Source organism: Chanodichthys erythropterus, chromosome 9 (assembly GCF_024489055.1).
Source record: "Chanodichthys erythropterus isolate Z2021 chromosome 9, ASM2448905v1, whole genome shotgun sequence".
Classification (NCBI taxonomy): Eukaryota; Metazoa; Chordata; class Actinopteri; order Cypriniformes; family Xenocyprididae; genus Chanodichthys; species Chanodichthys erythropterus.
In genome coordinates, this window is record NC_090229.1 from 33,100,737 (window position 1) to 33,127,942 (window position 27,206).

The 27,206-nt window shown below is 34.6% G+C and overlaps 1 protein-coding gene across 3 annotated transcripts; it reads right to left on the reverse strand.

Annotated features, from left to right (window-relative positions):
- Positions 1-1,250: 1,250 nt before the first annotated feature.
- Positions 1,251-26,996, reverse strand: plod1a (procollagen-lysine, 2-oxoglutarate 5-dioxygenase 1a). 3 transcript variants are annotated; one of them, XM_067395370.1, is made up of 20 exons: positions 26,786-26,996; positions 26,077-26,168; positions 24,028-24,161; positions 23,742-23,905; positions 21,725-21,837; positions 21,466-21,529; positions 17,140-17,237; positions 16,951-17,052; positions 15,862-15,927; positions 15,021-15,152; positions 13,885-14,006; positions 13,597-13,701; positions 12,257-12,382; positions 11,892-12,033; positions 11,641-11,754; positions 11,461-11,526; positions 8,558-8,662; positions 8,333-8,479; positions 5,706-5,831; positions 1,251-2,273 (listed from the first exon to the last, which is right to left on the reverse strand). In XM_067395370.1, the coding sequence occupies exons 1-20, from the start codon at positions 26,871-26,873 to the stop codon at positions 2,118-2,120; spliced, it is 2,262 nt and encodes a 753-aa protein (XP_067251471.1). In that variant the 5' UTR covers positions 26,874-26,996; the 3' UTR covers positions 1,251-2,117. The 3 variants fall into 3 exon arrangements, with proteins under 3 accessions (XP_067251471.1, XP_067251473.1, XP_067251472.1); XM_067395372.1 differs by lacking the exon at positions 26,786-26,996 and having other exon boundaries at positions 23,742-23,873; positions 26,077-26,167; XM_067395371.1 differs by lacking the exon at positions 15,862-15,927 and having other exon boundaries at positions 1,252-2,273.
- Positions 26,997-27,206: the final 210 nt, after the last annotated feature.

Below are 27,206 nucleotides of genomic sequence, written 5' to 3' on the forward strand. Positions count from 1 at the left end.
AGGATTCAGTTTCATAATAGAGCTTAAAAAACAAATAATTTTCATAGTTTCTTATTTTCAGATGAGCGTTTCTTGTGGAAGCAGTTCATAGCTATGGCAAGTCGTTTTGACTTTTATTCATTATCAGGATATGAATTCTTGATATCAACAATTCAATTCTTGATATCAGGAATTACATTTCCACTAGTAACAATGTTAATTCTTGATATCAACAAGTCAGTTCTTGATTTCAGGAATTACATTTCCACTAGTAACAATGTTAATTCTTGATATCAACAATTCAATTCTTGATATCTGTAATTGTATTTTCACAAGTGAAATGTCACTATAGGCAAATTCAATTGTTGATATCAAAAATTGATTTCTTACTAGCTGAAATTCCAATTTCACATATCAGAAGTACAATTCTTACTAGTAAAACTAAAATATTTTTTGATATCATTAATTACTTTGTTACTAGTGCAAATATCTATTCTTGATGTGAACAACTGAATTGCTACTAGTAACCATGCTAATTTTTGATATCAATAATTTGATTGTCACTACACTAATGTTTCTGATATCATGAATGTGATTGTTAAACTAGTAAGAAAGCCATTTTAGATATCTGAAATTGTATTGATATCAGTAATACATTTTCAGATTTCAAAAATGTTTTTACTTGTTGCAATTCAATTGTTGGTATCAAGAACTGACATTTCAACTAGTGCCAAATTAATTCTTGATATCAAAAATTCACATTTTTACTAGTAAGAATTGTATTTCTGATATGTGAAATTGGAATTTCAACTAGTAAGAAATACATTTTTGAGATCAACAGTTGAATTTGAATGGCAGCCTATGGTGACATTTCACTAGTGAAAATACAATTACAGCTATCAAGAAATCTAGTTTTTACTAGTGGAAATGCAATTCCAAGCGGTCTAACCAATCATAACGCCAAATCCGCCATTTTGTCCAACAAAGCAGTCAGGAGTTAGAAAATTAACCTCGGTGGACTTGAATTTGAAAAATGGTGTGTACTAACGTCTTTCCGCGTTTGAAACAACATTCCTTCTGATGTTCATTCATGTTTATTTGATGCTATAAATTAACTAGTAGAAAGAGAAGATCGGTTCATGAGCCGTTTGAGCTGAGGCGCTACAGCGATCTGTCGGGACACATTAAAGAGCCACAAAATGGTTTTATTGTTCGAATTTCTTTAAAAAAAAAAACTACAGTTTGAAAGCTGGGACTTTGTTTAATATCATAAGTAACCTGCTCTGTCTTGTCTGTCGACGTGTTGTCAGTGTCCTCTTTGCTCCATGATGTATTTTTCACTCTGTGTGGCGTGACAGTGCCATGGCTTGTCGGACAAAGCAACAGTAACTAAGGGGGGCGGGTCTTTGCGAAGGGTCATTTGAATTGTTTATATCAAGAATTCATATCCTGAGAATGCATAAAAATAAAAACGGCTTGCCATACACAGCAGTGAATTGCAGACACAACACAGATACTCCTGCTTCTTTTGTGCAAATAAAACAGGTGAAAAATAATGACAGAATTTTCTTTTGTATGTGTGTGTGTGTGTGTGTGTGTGTGTGTGTAATTGTACCATTAACCATTATGAATTTTTCTCGCTTTTATTGTGTTTTCTTCCAAAAGACTATGGCATGACTGATTTATAAACATTACAAGAACAAGCAACATTAAACAGTAAGAAAACAAACCATATGTCTGACTGTTTTCAAACAGCAGCACCAATTGCTTGAAGGGCATCAATAAAGAAAACAACTCCTGTGAATGTCAAAGCAAGGACAGATAAATTATTGAAATCCACATCGTCTGTATGGAATACTCCCTTCAATAAATGGCAATAAATAAATGAGTAAAATGCCACTACATATAAATGACATTGCATAGTGATCTGTCAAACTGCTTTCAACATTCATCGATCATTATTAAAAGATGCCTTTATGTTACAAAAAATGTGGAAATATATTTACACACTGACACATTCACAATGTAAGGCACTGCGTCAAAATGTTCTTGCTGGTTATTTTTCTAGCCTCCAGTGGGACTATGCACTCAAGAGTCTTCTGAATTCAAAGCAAAATCAAGATTCCAATAAAAGAAGTTCAAGGATCCACAAATGAGACAGCGATGTATCTAACCCCCTCTACGGTGGGCAGACCCTCATGGTAGTGAGTGAGGCGTCCAGGGTGCATGAGCGCCCAGCCCTTCCTGGGAGCTTTAATGGAGCAGTCGTACCTCAAGAACCGACAGCCGCCACCCTGAACACAAAATCATTGATCGTTAATACAATGTGCTCTTGTTCTATCAAACTGCTTTAAAATAGCAGAAACAAAAGTTAACATTTTACAAAGATGAAAAAGGAGAGAAACAGGACATATAAAAAATACTGTAATAATTTACATTGCAAAAAGTAGAATGAAAGGCCTTCCCATGCCAGAGACCCATTGGTGTTTTAACACTTGGAAAATTTAAGAAGGTTTCTGCATGTCAGCACATTTCAAGCTTTTGGGAGAGCTGCAGGTCAAGACATGCTGCTGTGTTATGTTAAGAACATTTTTACAAACCAATAGTTTACATAGCTTAAATTTAAGATATGAAGTAAATGTGTGTGTGTGTGTGTATATATATATATATATATATATATATATATATATATATATATATATACATACATATATATACAGCTATGGAAAAAATTAAGAGACCACTTAACATTGATTTCTGAACTTGGAGTGGTCTCTTAATTTCTTCCATAGCTGTATATATATATATATATATATATATATATATATATATATATATATATATATATATATACATACATATATATATATATATACAGTGCACAGCATAAATGAGTATACCCCCTCTGTACAAATACAAAATGATTAATACAATTCATGGAAAGATGGCAAAACTACAATGTATTAAACATATACACAATATAAACTGAGAAATATATGTCATTATTAACCATAAAAAAAAGTAAATTAGCCAATTTTTTTTTTAAATTAAGGATTGCAGAAATGAGTACACCCTAGATTTAATTCAACAAATGTATAATATTCTAGTATTTAGTATGCCCTCCATAATTTTGAATATACTGCTCTGACCCTTCTTGGCACAGAGTGTACAAGTTCATGACAAATTGTCACATCTGTCCTGTTTAACTCCTGGATGATGAGCTCCTTAAAGGGTTAGTTCACCCAAAAATGAAAATTCTGTCAATTATTATTCACCCTCATGTCGTTCCACACCCGTAAGACCTTCGTTAATCTTCGGAACACAATTTAAGATATCTTTGTTGAAATCCGATGGCTCAGTGAGGCCTTCATAGCCAGCAATGACATTTCCTCTCTCAAGATCCATTAATGTACTAAAAACATATTTAAATCGGTTCATGTGAGTACAGTGGTTCAATATTAATATTATAAAGCGGCGAGAATAACAACAAAATAACGACTTATTTAGTGATGGCTGATTTCAAAACACTGCTTTATGAAGCTTCGAGGCGTTATGAATCAGCGTGTCGAATCAGCGGTTCGGAGCGCCAAAGTCACGTGATTTCAGCAGTTTGACACGCGATCTGAATCATAATTCGAAACGCAGATTCATAACACTCTGAAGCTTCCTGAAGCAGTGTTTTGAAATCGGCCATCACTATATAAGTTGTTATTTTGTTTTTTTGGCACACCAAAAATATTCTCGTCGCTTTATAATATTAATATTGAACCACTGTGCTCACATGAACTGATTTAAATGTGTTTTTAGTACATTAATGGATTTTGACGGAGGAAACGTCATTGCTCTCTATGCAGGCCTCACTGAGCCATCGGATTTCAACAAAGATATCTTCATTTGTGTTCCGAAGATGAACGAAGGTCTTACGGGTGTGGAACGGCATGAGAGTGAGTAATAAATTACATTATTTTCATTTTTGGGTGAACTAACCCTTTAAATGCCCTTTAATGGGGAGTGTTGCTCAACTCGTCTCTACAGAATCCCCCACAGGCGCTCAAGAGTGTTAAGAGTGCAATACATGTCCACAGAAGGTTTTTCAGCTTGGGAGAATGCATATCCTCATTGTCATGTTGAAAAAATGCATAACAATGCAGGGAATGAGGAAAGGGTAACATCTTGTATTACAATGTATTACATTACACAGTGGTGTGGGAATTCATTGATAAAGCACAACTCCCTCACACCTTCAGCACTCATACATCCCTATATAAGAGCTTTGCTACCACTGAACTTTACTGTGGGAACCAGACACTTCTCACTGTACTCCTCCTCTAGCAACACCATAACATTTTGGATGCTGTTAGATCCAAAATGATTCATTTGGTCTCATGAGACCAGCGTATTGATTCCCAGAATCTATATTTTGTAAATATGGGCTTTGGGAATGTCTAACTGACTTTATTGTGCTTTGGCTACAGTAGGTAGTTCCAGTGAGAACATCAACCATGCATGTGATTTCTGCAGGCTGCATCTTACTCTGTGAGATAAACAGTCACTCTTTGCATAGCTTTTGCTGGCTCTGAGACACTTGCATAGTATTTCTCCTGCTCTTTGTCTAGCAAAAAAATCCCTCATCACTAAATGAAAGCTTAAAAATGAAGACCTGATTATTTCAGGGGCCTTGTCACAAGTCCATTGTTTTTTCATGCAAATTATTAAAATGAAATTACAGGGATTTTCTTTAAAATGAAGACTAAAATAGCTGTCAGAAGTTTAGTGATGCTGATGTTGAAGTCGAGCGACCATGACGATGGTGTCGTTTGATTATTGCCAGGCCCTGCTGTTAGCTTTTGACTTCTGCCGATTGTATTTACGCTTCAAAATTCTTAAAAGTGTTCATTTTCATGTTCATTTATTATGATGAACAAAACGTGAAAGAACGCTTTTGTTGGTCACCCCCTCTCATTTTTCTGCAATAATCCAAAAGCCAATAGAAAAATCCTCTTGGGTTTTTGTCGAGGGAACCAGGGTGATGCTAACTTTCGGGTTGGCCTACAAAAATACGTCATCACTGCAGCACTCTACAAGCAACAGCACATATTAGCATGCTAAATCTGCTGTGTACCCGTCCTCAGCCTAAGAAATAGCTCCACTCTTCAGTATAATGCTAACCAAGTGTAACAGTTCTAAATACCAACATAACTGAACATTAAACACTCTCAAGTTTGTGCACAGCTTCCATGTTCTACGCCACAACACTGGCTCATTATTGGCCGGCTCCTGCATCAGCATCACATGCATGCGTCGTACTGCTCATGTGAACAGCGACTGCCAATACTGAGCAGTACTGCGTTTACTGTGTCAACTGCATATGACAACATTTCAAATTGTTAAATAAAGTTATTTTTGTTTTTTTTTTGCGCACAAAAATTATTCTCATCACTTCCAAACATTAAGGTTGAACCACTGTAGTCACATGGACTATTTTAACGATGTCTTTACTACCTTTCTGGGCCTCATAAGGTACAACGACACTGCTGCCTGTGTGTGCTTCAGAAACCGTCGGATTTCATCAAAAATATCTTAATTTGTGTTCCAAAGAAACCATGATTTTCGATTAGACCAATATAAAAATGCACTTGACACAGTCGTTTCACTTTTTTAGAGTAAAAAGTAAAAAAAAGTCAAATATTTAACACATATAGCACAGCCACCTGATAATCACTCACCTGATAATCAACCCCCACTTGATTGAGAGCTATATTAATAGTGAAAGTGGAAGCGTCATGATGTGGTCTTAATGAAGGCTGTTCATCAGGTTTATATCGAACTACAAATGCCAGATCAAACTGAGCCTGCAGGAGACAATCACACAGACAGATGCAGAGTCATCATGCAGTATTCATGTGTAGAAGTTCAGCTGGCCCAAAGAAAAAATATAAACACCCCCATTCTGGAACATAACAGAAATTTTTGTGACCACAAGGATAAAAGAATTCTGATTATATCCTGAGCTCTCACACCGCTTCATTTTGACTTTAAGGTATATCATGCAAACATTACCCGACTGAATATTAATATATGTATATATATATATATATATATATATATATATATATATATATATAATATAAAATAAAGAATATAAATATATATTTATTGTATTTGAATGACAAATGAAGAACGTATTCGGTGTGGTGGTCTCCCTGACGCTCTGTTTGCGATGGCATGGGGACCCATTAAGCGCGGGGCCCGTTGCGGTCACACCAGTTACACCATCCTAAGGACAGTGTAACTTTAAATTTCATTTAAAATATATTAAAATATAAACAAAACATTTTATCTTACCACTAAGAGTTCTCCTAAACAGCAGTAAAACATAAAACCATTTCACAAAGCTGCTGAGACAAACTTTGAATAGAGAAAAGGAATAGACAGAAGTGTTAAAGGGTTAGTTCACCCAAAAATGAAAATTCTGTCATTTATTACTCATTTATCACTCACCCTTTCAAAACACTGCTTCAGGAAGCATCGGAGCACACATGAATCAGTGTATCGAAGCTGCTGTTTGGAGCGCCAAAGTCACGTGATTTCAGCCGTTGACAGTTTGACAAGCAATCTGAATCATGATTCGATCCACTGATTCATTATGCTCCAATGCTTCCTGAAGCAGTGTTTTGAAATCGGCCATCACTAAATAAGTCGTTATTTTGTTTTTTTGGCGCACCAAAAATATTCTCGTCGCTTATAATATTAATATTGAACCACTGTGCTCACATGAACTGATTTAAATATGTTTTTAGTACATTAATGGATCTTGAGAGAGGAAATGTCATTGCTCCCTATGGAGGCCTCACGGAGCCATCGGATTTCAACTAAAAGATCTTAATTTGTGTACTGAAGATGAACGAAGGTCTTATGGGTGTGGAACGGCATGAGGATGAGTAATAAATGACAGAATTTTCAGCTTAACATAAAATGCGTTTTAAGTCCTGCATAGAACTAATACCTGTTGCACCATCTGGGCGTAGTGCACGTCTGAGACTAACTCTTACGCCTAATCAGAGGTAGGTGTAAAGTGAGAAGTCTTGACTTTCCATGGTTTCCATGGTGAAAATAAAGATAAATAAAAATGTTGAGACGATGGCGCATCTGGTATACAGGCTACACGATCAGCGGGCTTTCCGGCGTGAAAGAGAGACCGCACCAATCCTCTAGATATACAGTACAGTCCAAAAGTTTGGAACAACTAAGATTTTTAATGTTTTTAAAAGACGTTTCGTCTGCTCACCAAGGCTACATTTATTTAATTAAAAATACAGTAAAAAACAGTAATATTGTGAAATATTATTACAAATTAAAATAACTGTGTACTATTTTAATATATTTGACAAAGTAATTTATTCCTGTGATGCAAAGCTGAATTTTCAGCATCGTTACTCCAGTCGTCAGTGTCACATGATCCTTCAGAAATCATTCTAATATGCTGATTTGCTGCTCAATAAACATTTATGATTATTTTCAATGTTGAAAACAGTTGTGTACTTTTTTTTTTTTTTCAGGATTCCTTTATGAATAGAAAGTTCTTAAGAACAGCATTTATCTGAAATACAAAGGTTTTGTAACATTATACACTACCGTTCAAAAGTTTGGGGTCAGTAAGAATTTTTATTTTATTTTTTTTTTAAAGAAATGAAAGAAATTAATACTTTTATTCAACAAGGATGCATTAAATTAATCAAAAGTGGCAGTAAAGACATTTATAATGTTACAAAAGATTAGATTTCAGATAAACACTGTTCTTTTGAACTTTTTATTCATCAAATAATCCTGAAAAAAAATATTGTACACAAATATTTTGTACAATTGTACACATTAAAAGTTTCTTGAGCAGCAGATCAGCATATTAGAATGATTTCTGAAGGATCATGTGACACTGAAGACTGGAGTAATGATGCTGAAAATTCAGCTTTGCATCACAGGAATAAATTACTTTGTGAAATATATTCAAATAGAAAACAGTTATTTTAAATTGTAATAATATTTCACAATATTACTGTTTTTACTGTATTTTTAATTAAATAAATGTAGCCTTGGTGAGCAGACGAAACTTATTTTAAAAACATAAAAAATCTTAGTGGTTCCAAACTTTTGGACTGTACTGTATATGGAGACAGATATATCTAGAGAAATATTTACTGTATTTTTTAATCCAATAAATGCAGCCTTGGTGAGCATTAGAGACTTCTTTCAAAAACATTAAAAAATCGTAATTAATTGAAACTTTTGACCGGTAGTGTACTTCAAGACAAGTATAATTCGTTTTTCAATGTCAGGAGAACAAAGAAAGCCTTACCCTTGTGTAGTACCCTGGAAACATTTTCTCGGTGACAGGCGCTATATAATCCAAAAGGAACTTTTGCCATTCTTTTTCATAGCCCACTTGATTCATGTGGATATCAATTGTGGGGACGTTTTCATATCCACCTTGGATCCTGTTGTCCTAAAAGTACAAAACAGATCAGAGAAATACTAAGGTAAGGCAATAGGGATGAAAGACAGAAAAACAACATCAACGTACCACATTTCCACCTCCCGACCACTGGCCAAAATTTTCCATTTCTTCAACGAGATGATTGCAGCCCACGTCGGTGAAAATAGGGAACCAGTACACATCAGGGCACGGCTACACAGAGAATTCCAAATAAACAAAGTTTAAATTATAAAGACTTTTTTTGTGGTGCTTGCCATCACTGTTACTATTTCTCCTATTTAAGTTTGGTGATTTTAACAAACCCCTAACACCTAAAAATACTGGTAACACTTTATTTCACTCCTGCTGACTATAGTAACTTCGCAACTACATGTCAACTAACTCTTGGAATTAGAGTATTAGTAGACTGTTATATTAGTGTTAGAGTTTGGGTTAGTAGAATAAGTTGACATGTAGTTGCAAAGTTACTTATAGTATATAGAATGTCTGTTGTGGGACATTCAAAATAAAAGCTAATACTCTAATGAGAGTTAAGGTGATGATACACGGGGCATCTTTTTGAGTGATGTTGCTTGGGCAACAAATTTCAATCTAAAGTATCCAGATAGAAATTTGTTGCACATCCTGTGTATCATCACCTTCAGTTGACATGCAGTTGCAAAGTCACGTATAGTTAGTAGAGTGCCTAAAGTGGACTACTGAAGTAAAGAGTTACCAATATAGACAATACGGTTCAAAAGCTTGGGGTCGGTAAGATTTTTAAATGTTTTTTTAAAACGTCTCTGATGTTAGGTAACACTTTATAATAACTGCACGCTATAAAGCATTAGTTAATTATAAGTAAATAGTTAATTCATCCCTTATAAAGCATTAATCAACATTAGTAAGCAGTTTATAAATACAGCTATAAATGATTTATTATTAATTGGCATATCTATAATGTGTTTAATAATTGTATTTTCATACTTTATTAATAATCAATTTATCATTTCTAAATTAAGTATTACATTATTTACAAACCACTTATTTAGGAGTTGTCAGCGGTTCATAAGATCATTTAGGAAGTGTAAGTAAATGATTAATAAACTATGTAAACATTCATTTATACATCATATTATTTAGACACAGTAATAGTTACTTAGTGTTTAATAAATGCTTTATTAAAGGTGCCCTAGAATTAAAAATTAAATTTATCTTGGCATAGTTGAATAACAAGAGCAGGATAAATGAGCAATAACTGACGTGATCCATGATATCATGATATTTTTAGTGATATTTGTAAATTGTCTTTCTAAATGTTTCGTTAGCATGTTGCTAATGTAGGCTACTGTTGGTTAAAGTTACCATCGTTTCTTACTGTATTCACAGAGACAAGAGCCGTCACTATTTTCATTTTTAAACACTTGCAGTCTGTATAATTCATGAACACAACTTCATTCTTTATAAATCTCTCCAACGGTGTGTAATGTTAGCTTTAGCCACGGAGCACTATCAAACTTGTTCAGAATCAAATATAAACACCCAAATAAATACTATACTCACATGACCCGAAGCATGCATGCAGCATACATGACGAACATCTTGTAAAGATCCATTTGAGGGTTATATTAGCTGTGTGAACTTTGTAAATGCACTGTATTATAGAGTCGCGAGCTCGATGGGCAGGGAGCATGAGATTTAAAGGGCCAGCAGCCCATGAATCGGTGCATAGTTAATGATGCACCAAAATAGGCAGCTAAAAAAATTAATTAAAAAAAATCTATGGGGTATTTTGAGCTGAAACTTCACAGACACATTCAGGCGACACCTTAGACTTTTATAAAAAAAAAAGTTTGATGGCACCTTTAACACATATTCCTACTGCCATTCATGATTAATTCAGGCAATTATAAAACATTTAGAAGAAGTCAGTTAACTATTTTTGTGAGCTCATCTAAAATAAGGACTATTTATGCTTTGTAAAGCTTTTATAAATGAGATTTAAAGGTTCGGTGATCTTCTGCACTGCTGCTCTCTAATGTTTTAAAGTTAGTACTGAGGTAGTTTCAACACTAGGAATATGTGTTAATAAAGCATTTATTAACACACCAAGTAACTAATACCAAAAACTATAGAATAACACAAGACGTGTCACTCGTATTGTTTTGAATGGGAGAAAGTGTAACGCGCAATATGGCGGAATAAGTCCTGCCTTCTAAATAAGAGCCAATCGCTGACTGGTAAAGTCATCGCATCACTGCTGCAGCCGTTAAAAGCACCGGTTTCTATAGAAACAGTCAGACACACGCCTCTGAAACATGGCAGAAGAGACGTGCATTTATGTTTGCGTATGCGCATTAGCTTGATCCAGCCTAAAAAATACGTTTTTTTGTCATGATTTGAGCGTTTGGATAAAACATTTAAAAAAATGTTAAAACCACAGTTGTTGTTAGATTTCATTGGTGATTTCAAATATGAAATGTAATCGTAAGGTTGGCAAACAGTTTTGGAGAATTTGATGTTTCCCCATTCAAAGAGATAGGGCATGATGCCCAGGATGCCCGAGAGGCGTTTCAAAGATGGCCGCCGAGTGAAATGACTTGTCTTAAAGGGACTTTGCTAATACTATGTCTAAATAATAAGATGCATAAATGTACATTTAAATATTTTATTAATCATTTACTTAAACTTCCTAAATTATCTTATGAACCACTGACAACTCCTAAATAATTGGTTTGGGAAAAATGAAACACATAATTTAGAAATTATGAATTGATCATTAATAAATTATAGATTCTCATTATAGATATGCTTATAAATCAAGAACAAAGCATTTATAGCTGTATTTATAAACGGCTTACTAATGTCAATTAATGTTTTATAAATGATAACTTGACTCTTTACTAATGCTTAACTAATGCTTCATAGCGTGAGTTATTATAAAGTGTTACCTAATCGGGTATAGTATTTAATATTAAAATGCTGCTATTATGCTCTGGGTGAATACTCACAGTTTCTATAAGTCCATCTCTCAAAATTTTGGAATAATTCTCATGAATGTATCTTTCCTCCCATTCCTGTTCCACAGAAAATAATTAGGCAAAAACAAACAGTAAATAAATTAACAATAAAGTAAAAATGTCTTGTATAATATTTGAATAAATATTGTCTGAAATGATTTTTTATCTTACCACAGGATTTTCAAAGATCTGCCAGAGATCATTGTGCAAGTGATTTGTCTGATAACTGTCAGTTGATAAAACTCGACCGAAAGTGTGCATATTTGTTACAAACATGAAGACACCCTAGGAATGAAAAAACAAACAAACAAACAAAAACATATAAATCATTGACAGAAGAGTAATTGGTAGTTTATTATACTTGTCACTAAGTGATTTCTTATAGTGATTTGTGCAATATTTATTTGAGTTTAATGTCTGACCTTGTTCCGAACATTGGCGCAGAAGGCCATATCTGGATCAAGAGTTGCGGATTCAAACAGGTCAGGAGCTTTGAGGTCAGTCCTCAATGTATCCGCTTTTACCAGGAATATGTGAGAGACGTATGGCACATTCCACAAACCCCTGTGGAGACACCAGAGAATGATCACATATTTGCATTCATCCTGGTTTGATGAATTTCAAAGACTTGCACTCATCATTTTACATACTAAAGAAAATGATCACTCAAATTAGATAAAAATGCGCACATATACATACAGAACATCTCTATGAGATGTTATCTCTATGATGTCACATGACTGTATAAAATAACAGAACACATTAAATTAACTAAAAATCAACTTACATGCGGCGTCCTTGAACTATGTCCACGTAATCCTCTGACCTGGCGTAGTACCCGTCTGCACTGAGTGCACCCCAGAAGTTTGTCCACAGTCGCCCAGGTTTGGTCATCATTGGTGCAATGAAAGGCCTGTGAGGTTCATAAAAATAATGATTATAATCAAAGAAAAAGGGCCCATTGGAAATTAAGTGTAATAACTAGAAGTTTCTCCACTTAACTTAGATTCAGTATTCCTCAAAATGAATAAAAACAGAGAAATGCAAACACTGAATATTACGCAAACATGCAATAATTAAATATGTTAAATAATACAATTATATTTTTGTATTTAATTTCACTTTATGAATCAATGTCTTTGCTGCTGACATTCGATGATCCAGTTCAATGATACAAATAATCAGTATCGTTGAGCTACTGTACACGCGTAAATATGCATTTCCTTCAGTCTGAGGCTTTTTCATTTCACTATTGGTGTGAAAGGACCTTTACGTTTGCCAAAATAGAACTTTTGTAGGGTTTTTTTTATTAAATAAACAAGCAAGTCCAGCTCAGGTGAGAAAAAGTATCGCAATAGTAATGTAACACATTACTTTCCATTTGAAGTAACTAAATGACCCAATTAGTTACTTTTTAGGGTGTAAAGCAATATTGTAATGAATTACTTTTGAAAGTAACTTTCCCCAACACTGATGATACATAAACACTGTAATAAAACACAAGCTTCACATTTCTGCTTTTAAAAATCGTCCAGAAAGTCTTGACACAGTAAGTGCATTACTATACGTGCATTATTTGTGCTTACTTACAAACTTAACAGCTTTAAAATTCTTTTAAAACTAGGGCTGCACGATTAATCGCATGCTATTCTCACGCGCATTTCGTCAGTAAAGCCGGTTCCCTGATTACCGCTAAATCGCCATCACCTGTTTTTAAACGGAGCGCCTTTTAATAGACGGAGCCGTAGTTCACGGACAAGCCACGCAATATCGCGTTCATTATCGCAGGCGATTCATCTGCGATATGAACGCGATATTGCGTGGCTTTTCAGTGATCTACGGCTCTGTCTATTAAATGCCGCTTCATTTGAAAGCAGGTGATGGCGATTTAGCGGTAATCAGGGAACCGGCTTTACTGACGAAATGCGCGTGAGAATAGCATGCGATTAATCGTGCAGCCCTATTTAAAACCACCAAATACATTACTATACACTATCATACAAACTTAAAACTTTCAAAAACGAAAAAAATTGTGAAAAGTAGTTTATTTCATTAGAGGACATAAACTCAATAAAGAGAACTGCCACAATTTGCCTTCATTTGTCAAGTAAATTTCTTTTCACTTACTTATTGAGCTCAATTAGGATTTTAAGTGTGTCTTCATTCTTTAAAACCACATCCACGTCTATGCTGAAGAAGTATTCACAGTCAATGTCGTCTCGACACATATCGCTGCAACAAAAAAGAAAAAGAAAGAAATTAATGGAATATTCAAAGCATAGAGGAGCCATTTGTACAACGACAAACTGTTTGCCAGTTTCCATATGGTGTTTAGGTGCACCATATTAAAATGTAGCTACTTTGTTTGATTTTTGAAAAAAAAAAAAAAAATCTGAATTTAAAAAGCACACTTACAAGCCAATATTACGTGAGGTCACAGGATCTATATCCTCCTCTGGTCCAATCAGCCTCACACTAAGGTATTCAGACTCATGATGCTTTAGAAATGTAAGCACTTGTTGTTCGTGGTGTGATTCCTGCAAAAGAAATATTTCAGAAATATTGTCCCTCATTATTATGTAATGAATATAAAAAAGAGCAATAACAATAATGAACGTCAATGTAGGCAATTCAATTCATTAACACATAAAAGAATAAAACCGCTGCTCAAAAAACATTCAATCTGATCTGCCTTTAACAATGAAGACCCAACTTGAAGAGAAGAAGATAACATGATACTCAACAGGCACACTGTATTAAACAGGATAGGACAGGTGTTTAAGTTTCCTGACACTGATCTTATTCTGTCATGACAGCTCTAGAACGGTGTGGCATGGTAATGGATATGACAACATTGATATGTTTGGCCTTGGTGGAAAAGATCTGCTAAGCTGCTGTTATTATTGCTGCTGCTGCAGAACGAGTAAGACATGCTACTGCTATACATGAATTACCCATAGAAGATCTATACAGGTGGAGCTGGGGAAGGTGGAGGGTTTCTGAAATGCTGACCAGGATTTGAAGGTTGAGCAGCAAGTTCATTGGTTACTGATACAGTAGGAACCAATCAGCTGTGCCCTATAGATAACATTGTGATTACGAGCAGGTTGAGTTGAGGACCTATCGGCCTGTGCCATCTGGAGTTTCATGACAGAACTTGAATTTAAATTGTTAGTTTTATATAGAATTAGCACATTATGTCTTGTAAGATAGATTCAAATAAAGAATGTCAAATTTTAAGAGCTTACCTGGCAACATCTGTAAACATTAGTAAATGCATTAGCTAACATGAACTAACAATGAGCAATATGAGGAATATACTTTTAAAGAATTTATTAATGTTAGTTCACTGTTCATAGTAGTTCACGGTGCATTGACTAATGTTAACAAATACAACTTTTGATTTTAAATATATATTAGTAAAAGTTGTTGGTTATTAGTTCATTTTTAGTTCATGTTAACTAATGTAGTTGACTAATGTTAACAAATGAAACTTTTAAAGCTGTTAAAAAGTGCTTAAAGGAGTTATAAATATGCACATAATATTTTACCTGATTATAAATGAATAATCTGAGCCGGTTTTTGGGGTATTTGAGGTTAAGTAAGCGCTCAAAGAACACAGTGACGAAGGGGGTGGCCTGCTGGATGAAGACCCCAATGACCACAACAGGATATTCACTCTCCTGCAGAAAAACAAGAAAACAAAAAAAAACAATTAATACACAAAACAATTATTAAATTGAAATACATATGTTTTAACTCTATATAGAAGTTTCTATGAATGCTTATAGTGTAAAGTTATTAAAAATGGCTTTTATTGGTGTAAATTAATGTAGTGAGTTTGATTGTATATTATTTTAACATTTTAATAATAATTTAAACATTGTAATATTTCCTATTAATTTAACTATGTATACAATCCAGCTTTTTACTACAATTTTAGATTTTTTTTTTTTTTTATTATACAATATGCAGTATCAACAATCATATTTAATGTGAAGCAGGTACCACCGGTTCTTTTTAAGGGTCAGATCAGGTATAAACTGCTCTTTAAAGTAACAACTACTACATTATTATCATGATTATTTAAAAAGAGGTATGGAGCCCCACACATGACACGCAGAAGAAAAAAAATATACTGTGGCCACAAATTAAGAATTCATTCCCATTCCTTAAAGGTCCCGCTCTTCATGATCCCATGTTTCAAACTTAAGTTAGTGTGTAATGTTGTTGTTAGAGTATAAATAAAATCTGTAAAATTTTAAAGCTCAAAGTTCATAGCCAAGCGAGATATTTTATATAACAGAAGTCGCCTACATCGAACGGTCAGTTTGGACTACATCCCTCTACTTCCTTCTTTAATGACGTCACTAAAACAGTTTTTTGACTAACCTCCGCCCACAGGAATACACAAGAGTTGCGTTTGTAGAGTGTGTTTGTCGCCATGTCGTCGAAACGCTGTTATTTTCATCCCGCAGTCCAATCACCGGGTCTGATTCCGGCTCAAATTGATAGGGTAAAATTAAAGACATGTTTACAATAACACTGAGCGCGTGCATCTCCACGTTATGGTAAGAGGCGTGACCTTTCCGGGCAAGGTTCGCTAAGCTGCTGTCGAATCACAACACAGGAAACGCTGGCACAATCAGAACTCATTACGTATTTCTGAAGGAGGGACTTCATAGAACAAGGAAGTCATCAGCCCGTTTTTATGACAGTGGAAACAGTGTTATACAGATAAGTAAATTATGTGAAAAATACTGTGTTTTTTTACACGCGAAACATGAACACATGTTATATTGCACACTATAAACACAATCAAAGCTTCAAAAAAACACGAAAAACGGGACCTTTAATAATAACGATATCTATTTTCCCCTTCAAGTCATGTGGGGCTCTATAAAAGTGGACTTAGAATTATTTAATAAAACAATCTAAAAAACAACAATACCTTTATAAATGTCTTCAGAATATAGTGGTGCAGGGATGACGTCAGAAACTGGAAGACTAATTCGCCGCTGGTTCGTTTGAGATTTTCCTATGGGATTTATAATGGGGTTTTTCGATTTGTGTGTAAAATAAAGCCTGTGGTAAACGTTAACTTGACGATACTTTGACGTTTTGTTCACTGCACACACTCACACCCCAAGCTGTCTTATCTAGATGCACATTAAAAACATACATTTTCAAAAATTAACATAACTGCTTCAAAATTTGTGTTTTCGGTTTGGGTGTGTGTAATTTATGTTGTAGAACAAAACGTTAAAGTATAGTCAGGTTATGTTTACCACAAGCTTTATTTTACACATACATCCCCATAGGAAAATCTCACAGGAATCAGCAGCGAATTAGTCTTCCGGGTTCTGACATCATACCGGCACCACTATATTTAGCAATAAGAATAAAGTTCTGAGTTATTTTAACAACAAAAAAAAAACACTGCTGGGAAACTGTGGTAAGAGCAGTAAATGTGAGGCCCACCTGGAGTCCAGAAAGCGGACGCAGATCCTCATTAGAAATTTTGCAGCCAGTCTCAAATGTCCACAGATTTGGGATATAGTTCCCTAGGTAGTTTATCTGAAGCTGAAAGAAATGGCATGTAATAAAAATGATTAAACTGAAAAAGACAGACAGCTTAATTATTTGGATCATGACAGAAAATTGATTTACTTTGGTGGGTCCGTTGCCATGTATAATAACGGGTAGAGTGTCATAAAGGACATTTCTGGCTCGCACACGTCCATCTTCAAACTTCAGCACGACTTCATCTGGTCATGCAATAAAAAAAATAATTATTAAAAAAATGTAATATTCAGATTAATTTTCTATATAATAATTTTGTTCTACAGTTATCTATTAAATCATGAATTCTGTTTGAATCATTGTGTAGTTAGTTAAATAGCCATAAATATCCACAGACCCATTTATAAAGGATTTCCTCCACAAACGTTTGGATGAATCTCTCTTGGGTATCTGTAATGGATACCTCTGATCTTGAAAGCATAAAAAAAGCTTTTGAAACAACCTTTTTAAGCTTAAACAGTGAACTTTTCACTGTTCACATGAATGCCAATGGATCTGATATTACCATTAGGATGAATGAGGGATTCATCGCAACATTCACAGTTTGATGTTTCTTTTCTTAAAAGTTAATATTTATAATATATTCAATATTTATATAAATTCTAGAAAAAGTTGTGTCTGCTCAATTGTACTTTTTCTTACAAAAAAAAACTAATCAAGGTTGGATCTCAATACTAGATTTACTTGATCTTAAGTGCTGCGTTCAACACTATAGATCATGACATACTCCAAAATTACACTGCTATTCGGGGACAGGCATTAAGGTGGTTTAGATCTTACCTATCAGACCGTTCCCGTTTTGTTTATTTAAACAGGGAATTATCGTCAGTAAATTAAGGAGTGCCACAAGGGTCTGTTTTAGGCCCTATACTAATTTCAATATACATGCTGCCCCTTGGTAATATGTTACACGTTATATGTACCTACTGTACTGATAACAGTGAATTATGCATAATTACAGGAAACCCTAATCTTAAACCTAACCAGGGATGGAAATTAATGGGGGCTTGGAGCAAAAATGTCACCAAAATAAACAAAAATGGACAAAAATGGGGCAAAAAAAAGACCTTGCACAATTAAACTAAATCTATTAGGACTGTCGTGATTTAGGTGAAATGTGAAAAATGAATGAAAAATGTTGATTGCAGCATTATATCAGGTTTTACACTAAACCGAAGCAGATCACTTCAATGATGTGGAACATTCTTTGCTCGATTTCTGAATATAATTTCCTTATGCTTTATTTTAAGCTGTCCGTGTTACAGTGCAATTATACATTTAAGTACTGAGTAATATTAATGAACTACTACATGTACTTAATATAAGGTTAGAATAGGATTACGGTGTGGTTTAGGGTTAGTTGCATGTAATTATGCACAATTTATAATCATTGCTATAGTAAATACATTTAACATGTCTAACAAGAACACTGTAAAATAAAGTGTTACCTATCATTTTTTCCCAGTTTGAAAAACCATATGATGCTACTGAAATAACCAATTTGAACTCTTGATGTTGATGACATAAAAATCAACAACCCAAAGACAAAAATGTTTATTTATGTATTCTATTAATCAATATTAATAATCATTATTACAATATTACAATAATTAACAATAATGACTCTTGTTGTAAAATGCAGCCTCACCCTGTAATGAGTTCCTATTTTTTTTTTTAATAATATATATATATATATATATATATATATATATATATATATATATATATATATACTTTTTTATATATATACTTTATTATATATATACTTTATTATATATATACTTTATGTAGGCTATCTACTGTTACACGTGCCCTGGGTCTGTGTTCATCAACTTGGTTATATGGACTCCATTTCCCACAATTCCCCATCTAGGAACTAATCACACACTCACACCTGTTTCCCATCAGTGACACTTTATAAGCTGCACTCTAACTCACACAAGGCTGAATATTGTTTAGTCTTGTATCCGATCTTGTCTCCTTGTTCCTTGTTCCTTGTTCCTTGTTCCTTGCCTTGCCTTGCCTTGCCTTGCCTTGCCTTGCCTTGCCTTGCCTTGCCTTGCCTTGCCTTGCCTTGCCTTGCCTTGCCTTGCCTTGCCTTGCCTTGCCTTGCCTGTGTTTTTGACCCTGGACTGTTTCATTGTTTATGATCATTTGCTGCCTGCGTAGACTTTTGTTTGGATTACTCTTTTGCTTTGACTTCCTGTATCTGTTTGCTGGTGTTTGACCCTCTGCCTGTACGACTACGCTCATCCTATTAATAAAGCCTAGACGTGGATCTCCAACTCCATTGTCCCGTCCCATACGTTACATTTACATTATGCATTTCTTGTGTAAATACATGTATGCCACCTTTGATCAGCATTGTAAATGAATTGATCAGTCTGTGTAAATGAACATAAATGCCACGTCCGATGCAGCTGACTTCAATTCCAGGTGGCAAATATAGTCCCTTAATGAAAAGTTCATTTCTGACCCAAACCCTAAGCCTATAATTACATCTTGTTAATGAATATATTACTAAGTACTTAAACATATGATGCGCAATTCTATCAGAATAAACTTTTAGGACCAAAAAAAAAAAAAAAAAAAAAAAAGCTCAGTTATACCCGAATCAAACATGTATGAATTTGTCATGAATTTCAAAATGAATCGCAAGGTTAAAATGTGGGGGGTATAATTTCTCATGTCAATAGGTTGGTTAATTTAGAAAGATGTTTTAAACAGAAATACTGAACCATACAAAGAGTATTTATATGAACTCATAGTTTACACACTCTTGTTTTCTTTATTGTTATTAAAAGTGCAATATGTAAAATTGTCTGTCCGCTAGAGGTCGCTAGAGGCCTATTCAAAACAAAGGTGTAGCTTGATGATTGCAAATTTGAGCAAGGAATCTTGGGACATGTGGCCTTCAAATCACAGCCAGTGGAAATAATCGGGATAGGACTCAGGAAGAAATCATGCTCATGGATGTGATTATTAACGTTACTGTAGTATGAAGCAGAGCAGAACCGAGTGTTGTGGAGCTGAACGAGGCCACTGGAGCGATTACGCAACACACGCCTCACGAGCAGCGGGACTTTTATTATGTCACAGTCGCCGGCGCCGCTTCTGCTTCTCCGGTCATGAGTATGAGGTAACACAGCTCTGTTTATCATATTAGATACATTTGAGTGTGTTGAAAATGATGTTATAACATTACTCTGTGCGTTCACAGCTGCAGTGAGAGACTTGTTTGAGACTCACTGCAGTAAGATAGATTGATTTTAGAATATCATATTAAATACTGGATGGCTTGATGGTGTTGATAAATGGCATGCAATTCATTTTAAAACATATTGCATGATGGAGAAAATTCTGTATTACTGTAAATAAAAATAAAGCTGCATCTGATCATGCTATGTTAGCTACTTCACAAAATAGTGTTTTTCTCTGAGGCATGGTAAAGCATGGTACTTGAAAAAAATCAAGAAAATTTGATTTAAACAATAAGACTAAACGTGTTGAGCTATATAACAATTATTTTTCTGTCTATAAATATATCAAAACAGTTGTTCCCTTGTCTATTACAACATGTAAATATTAAAGCATCTTCGGTGTTTCCATGGTTTCTACAAAATAAAACCGGGTATGACGCAATTGACAGGCGACTCCTCACACGTCCCGGAGCCTTGGTTAAAATTGCAATTTTGTCATGATTTACAAATAGTTGCAAACATTTGGGATATTGTAAGTACTCAAATGAACAAAATATATAACACTGGCCTAGTGGTTTTTTGGATATTTTACTGCAAAAATCTTACATATTGCACTTTTAATCTCATACAAATGACAGCATACCTAAATATTATGATGCCTTTCCTCTGACAAAATGTACAGTGTATTCTTTAAGCAAAACTATACAGTAGCTGCAGTGGCGCACACCTGGGTTGTAAGTAACATCCTGCTGAGATGGTGTACGTGTGCACAGGCACATCTTACAGCTCTAGCATTCCAGCCACAAATGCCATTACAGGCAACTGGGAAGCTCACTCTCCTCCCACAATCTGGCAGAGAGTCAAAACTACAGCTGCCAGTCGAGTAGAAAACAGAAGAGCTTTAGTCCACATGAAACCAATCAGCATTTGAGACCCTCAGCAAAGCATTTCATTAGCGGTTCCTCATTAAACTTACAGGTTACAGGAAGAGGAAACTTCCCAGCAGGTATCAGAGAGCAAGAACTGTACTGACGCTGCACTTTGGAGAGCATAAAACAGGATGTTCTCCTTTAGAGAGCTGATGTTACTGCGAATTTTGCAGAAGCCTCTTTAAAGTCTCCATAGAGTTTATGTTGGAACTCCTCTCCAATTAAAATCTTATAACGGCTATGTTTCTAAATCAGGCGGTGAGAACACAAAATGATACACTTACCCAGAGCTCCATGAAGATTCTGGAACAATCTGCACTTGTTGTCCAGAGTTATATTTATGGACTTCTAAAGAGGAAATGACAGGGAAGAAGAAAACGCAGCATACACAAATTTAATATGTGTCATTACTGAAAACTGTGAACTTGAATGTGCATTCTGTAAACAAGGCAACATCTCCTAAAACAGAGCAGTAAAGTTTTAGGAAACCACACCATGGTTGCCACCACTTAAAATAGAATCTATACCAAAAACAACACTCACTCTTTTCTCTGGGTTGATATATATCTTGGTGAAAAAGAGTTGGTCACTGTCACTATCTGCTCCTGACCAGTCAGAAAGCATCTCTTTAAGGTTGGGTGCATAACCAATGAAGCCTAGAAAAAAGAAAACACCCAGCATTACAATGAGAAATGCCTATAAATACATGCAAAACGTGTTATTATCTGGTTTAGATGTGAAACTGCATGATTTTTTCAGTGAGGCCACAGATGACAATACAGACCGTAAAAAGTATGTGCTGATTATTTCACAGCTGTTAATCTCTGACATCACCCTATAAATATGAATGATTCTGGAACATTCTCAGAGATTGTGAAAAAGGAAATTTAAAAAGAGAAGAAGCCTGAAACTTCTTGGTAAGCAATTCTTAGTAAATGTAACTCTCTTCAAACACGAGAATGTGAGCTAATCACAATTATATTCAACCAGTAAATTCTAAGATTAAAATAGATTTTGGTTGGTGGTATGTTTGGTATTAGCTAATGCATGATGAATTATTAAACATTATTAGCACATTATTAGCATTCATCAACTGTAAAACCAAAAATATGATAATTGCTGTTTCCAGAGTTTTGAAATAAACAAACCCCAATTAAAGCACCTACTGTATTCTGAAAAAAGTCATTCTTCTTACTGTAATTGGAACTGTAAAGTACAAGTATCATAGTTGTCATTTAATATAGCAATTTTATCTTGCCAAGACAATGATTTTTTTGCTGTTGGTTAATTATCATAAAATTATCATAAAAATAATGTCACAAAAATACAGTCATAATGGTCCTAAAAAAAACCCTTTGTATTTAAATTAAATATAATTTCTTAATTTACGTTACTAATTACTCATTTTTTGGTTAAATATATGGTGCTATAAATGTAGTGTATATAAAATCCTTTTGGGACCCAGAAAAAAAAACGTTTTTTGAATTTAGTATTTTTTCATGTCATTACATTGCTTAGAGCATAAGAAACAAATAAAAAAAAAAAAAAAAACATTTTTGAAAAATTAAATTTTATTCTGTATGTTATGCTATGTCGTCTGTAGTGGACACCAGGATTGAGTTGTTTAAAAAAAAAATGACATGAATTTTTTATTTATTCACCAATCAATTTTAAGGCTTCAGGATTTTTTTTAACCAAACTTTGTTTAAAGATGATTCTATAATGGAATTAATTGATATACCATTTTACTTTATGCCATATGTGGATAAAATAGCCATACATAAGTTTTCCCATTCAATACAATGCATCGATACACTGTATCTAATTTGCATATTAATGTGTTCTTGGAGCAACATGTAATGAAAAAGAAGTGTAATAATGGGAGTAATAATTGGCAACATTTTCATAATAATATCTAATAATTAATAGAAATATTGATATATAATTTATTTCGCTATTCACTTGTTGTGTCTCCCAAAATGCCTGACAAACATGATTTAAATCCTGGTGTCCTCTACAGTGGACATGTATGAAATCAATGCTCTATTTTGTAAAAGAATATTTTGATTAGAAACCCAATAATATTTTTTCTGAGATGTTGATTTATAACAAACTATTTGAAAAATAATCAGATTTAAATGATAATTACAAAATAGTATCATATCATATCCATAAGAGTGCTAATTTAATCATTAAATTAATGTCAGTCATATTTAAAGACCAAGGAGAAGTTGTTGTAAAATAAAAACTAGCTAAGTTTCAAGAGCAAAATTTTATAGTATTGAAAAATTACAACACAATCTATAATGATTAAGGTTACAGTGACTTCATAAAACATTAAAAAAGCAAAAACACACCTAATGTGCATTCTTTATTAGTAGAGTACAAAAATATTGCTGTTTTATAGAAAAAGACTTTGACATCTTATTCCAACTTAAGTGATTTGAACACACTCGTTAATACAAACTTCCCAATAACATCCAAAACTATACGAAATTAAGCAAACAGAGCATACAGTATGTCTAAAGCTCTTCAATGATAACAGAAAAGAGAGCAATACCTCCTGCTCCAAGGAACCTCTTCCCTTCCCTGACATGAGGATGTTTGTCTTCCAGGTGACGGTCTGGCCAGATGAGCGTCTCGGCAGAAAACACAACTTTGTGTTTGGCCTGCTGAAACTTCTTCAGCAGCTCTTTTGGACCAGAAGAAAAGATTACATCATAGCTGTGGAAAGCCAGAGCATAAATAATTGTTGCTGTCAATGATCAACACTGATGCTTGTGGGAGTACAGATATTATCAACACACTCCAGATATAATGTATTTAATTATAACGGACATAACTACCTCTCCACAAAAAGAATGACTTTGTTCTCCTCATGTATGTCCTCCAGAGCAGACTTCAGCAGGCGCACTTTCTGCCCTCCACCTGGAGGTGACATGTAATCTCCACCTTTCCATGTTTCCCCCTTTCCGAGAACCTAAAAAAACACAAAGGAATGTCAGGCATCAGTCTGTAGATTATAGACCTAACTTATACTGCTATACAGGGTCCATCCAACAAATATGTCAGGGTCATATTTCACCCTGAAATCATAAGAATTAACACCACACTTTAGATTGATTCCAATTCTCACTATTAACTAACTATTAACTATGACTTTTGCCTCAGTAAACTCCTAATCACTGCTTATTAATAGTTAGTAAGGTAGTGAAAATGAAAATAATGTAATTTATTACACACCCTCATGCCATTTCACACCCGTAAGACCTTCGTTAATCTTCGGAACGCAAATTAAGTTTTTTGAAATCGGCCATCACTAAATAAGTCGTTATTTTGTTTTTTTGGTGCACCAAAAATATTTGCGTCGCTTTATAATATTAATATCGAACCACTGTACTCACATGAACTGATTTAAATATGATTTTAGTACATTAATGGATCTTGAGAGAGGAAGTGTCCATTGCTCCCTACGGAGGCCTCACGGAGCCAACGGATTTCAACAAAAATATCTTAATTCAGACTACTTCAGACTTACGCGCCCTCCAGAAACCTGCGTTCTGCAAGTGAACGGCGCCTTGTGGTGCCATCACATAGGGGCACAAAATCACTCTCACGGACCTTCTCCGGGACTGTTCCTGGCTGGTGGAATGACCTACCACGCTCTATCCGAGCAGCCGAGTCTCTAGCCATTTTCAAAAAAATGCTAAAGACGTATCTTTTTCGTCAGCACTTGACCCAGTAGTAGTAGCACTTACCTTGACTAATATTCTTCTCCTATCTGTGTATTTATTTATTTAAAAAAAAAAAAAAAAAAAAAAAAAAAAAAAAATTCGCTATGAGCACTTTACTGACATAACTGTGACTTCACTCAGCACTTATACACTGTTGTTCTCATGTTGATTTAATTGATTCTACTACTCTCATTTGTAAGTCGCTTTGGATAAAAGCGTCTGCTAAATGACTAAATGTAAATGTAAATGTAATTTGTGTTCTGAAGATGAACGAAGGTTTTACGGGTGTGGAACAACATGAGGGTGAGTAATAAATGACAAAATTTTCATTTTTTGGTGAACTAACCCTTTACGTTTAGGTATTGGTAGGATTAAGGGATGTAGAATATGTTCATGCAGAATAAAGTATTAATATGTGCTTAATAAGTACTAATAAACAGCCAATATCCTAGTAATATGCATGCTAATAAGCAACTAGTTAAAAGACCCTAAAATAAAGTGTGACCAAAATAACATTTTACATTAAGAAAACTAAGCTTAAACTTTTGACTATAAGCATACATGATGGTAGTATCTGCTGTATTGAAATTATCGAAATTTATTTTTTATTTATTTTAATTGAATTTAACCAAATATATGACAGGATGATATGACAGGATGATACTAGATTAATAGAATTTAATAGATTTAATTAATAGAACTATTTAAATCAGAATAAATTGAAGTTAGTAAGGATTTATACTAACAGTATATCATTATGTTTTTGTGTATTATAGCAAATAAAACTGATTTTCATCACACATTTCCTTTGGATTATGGCATTATGGTAATTAGCACTTTTGAAAGAAAATGTGTTTAACTGTCATGAAAATAATGTCATAATGCAATTTATATACCTTGGATTATAACCTTAAGTAAAGTTAAGTAAAGACTTCAAGGGATAGTTCACCCAAAAACATTCTTCAAAGTATTTTCTTTTGTGTCCAGCAGAAGCTAGACATTCATACTGGTTTGGACCAACTTGAGGGTGAGAAAATGACCCATTTTGGGGTGAACTATTCCTTTAAATAGAACTTTAAACTTTATTAACATGCTCAGTGTTTAACTGAACATTATATTCATTACTTTCTCAAAGGGAAACTGCTGGAAAAAGTGCCTCACCTTGATGGTGTAATTAAAGAGTTTTGCGGATCTCATAAAACGTCTGAAGCCATCGGTCTCCTGCGTGGCTACAGTCAGCACTAGAAGATCTCCTGAGACACAGAAAACACAAATCAGAGAGGTTTTCGTCAAACTTCTGCTCGGTTCTTCTGCCTACGTGCTGGAAGAGCACATCCTAATGGGTATCCCACATCTCTTGTGAGGATCAGACAGGAACTCCATGCACAGCTGGAATATTAACATACCATGTTTAAACCTGGCGCAAGAAAGCCAGATATTAGCCAATGTACGAATACGTGTTCTATCATATGTAGTGTTTTCTTTTGCAATGCAATTTACAAGAATTCCTGGTTACCTAGACAATATCTGGTTACGAGAAAACTAGGTACGCGTAGGTACAATGTAAGTAACAATGTTTTTGCGCATTTTGTTACTCTTATTGCGCACAACTACAGTTTGAGATATGAAGTAAACTGTCTGCACTGTGATTTTGTTGTAAATCATCATCGCTGATCTCTGCATGAAGGGGTCCACGTCAGCGGCGTGAGTCCGTAACGCCTGGCTAACTTTACCTAGCAAGTCAGGTTTGCCACGAACCCTTACACTGAATCATGGTAAAATTGCAGTAGTGAGTTAACTTACATTATCATGTACAGAAGCGGTGTGTGTGGTTTATCTAAGCTGTGATAAGCTGAAATCATAGCCTTACCCTCGGGGATCAAGCCCTGCTGCTGATTGCAGTGAAGCGGAGAAAAGGTCGCAAACAAAAACACGAGAAAGATCAAAACTTCTCTCATCTTCGGTATCGTTAATATTCAGACCGCGACAGTAACGGCGACTAATGAAATAAGGCCTTTCCTCGAGGGAAAGTTAGTTATATTCCCGTGCAAACACAGCCTGCCCACTTCTGCCTCAGTGCCTTTCCCCACCCCTCGATCCCTGACCACACACAATTCAGCACAGAATATCTATCTATCTATCTGAACATTTTACACACAAATTGAGTGAGGGATAGTTTTCACATATACATTCACATATTTCTCAGGGAAAGAAAAAAGAAAAGAAAAGAAAAGGACTTTTCCACAGTTTTTACCCTTGGAAAAAACATTCAGTTAATTGAACACATGTTA

Excerpts from the sequence above, each read along its gene's own strand:
- plod1a (XM_067395370.1), bottom strand. The coding sequence starts at position 26,873 with ATGAGAGAAGTTTTGATCTTTCTCGTGTTTTTGTTTGCGACCTTTTCT. Across the intron at positions 15,928-16,950 it reads GTCCGCTTTCTGGACTCCAG|CGTTTCGACGACATGGCGAC; the intron begins GTGGGCCTCACA and ends TGAAAATAACAG. Across the intron at positions 12,383-13,596 it reads ATCCTAATTGAGCTCAATAA|GCCTTTCATTGCACCAATGA; the intron begins GTAAGTGAAAAG and ends TGAACCTCACAG.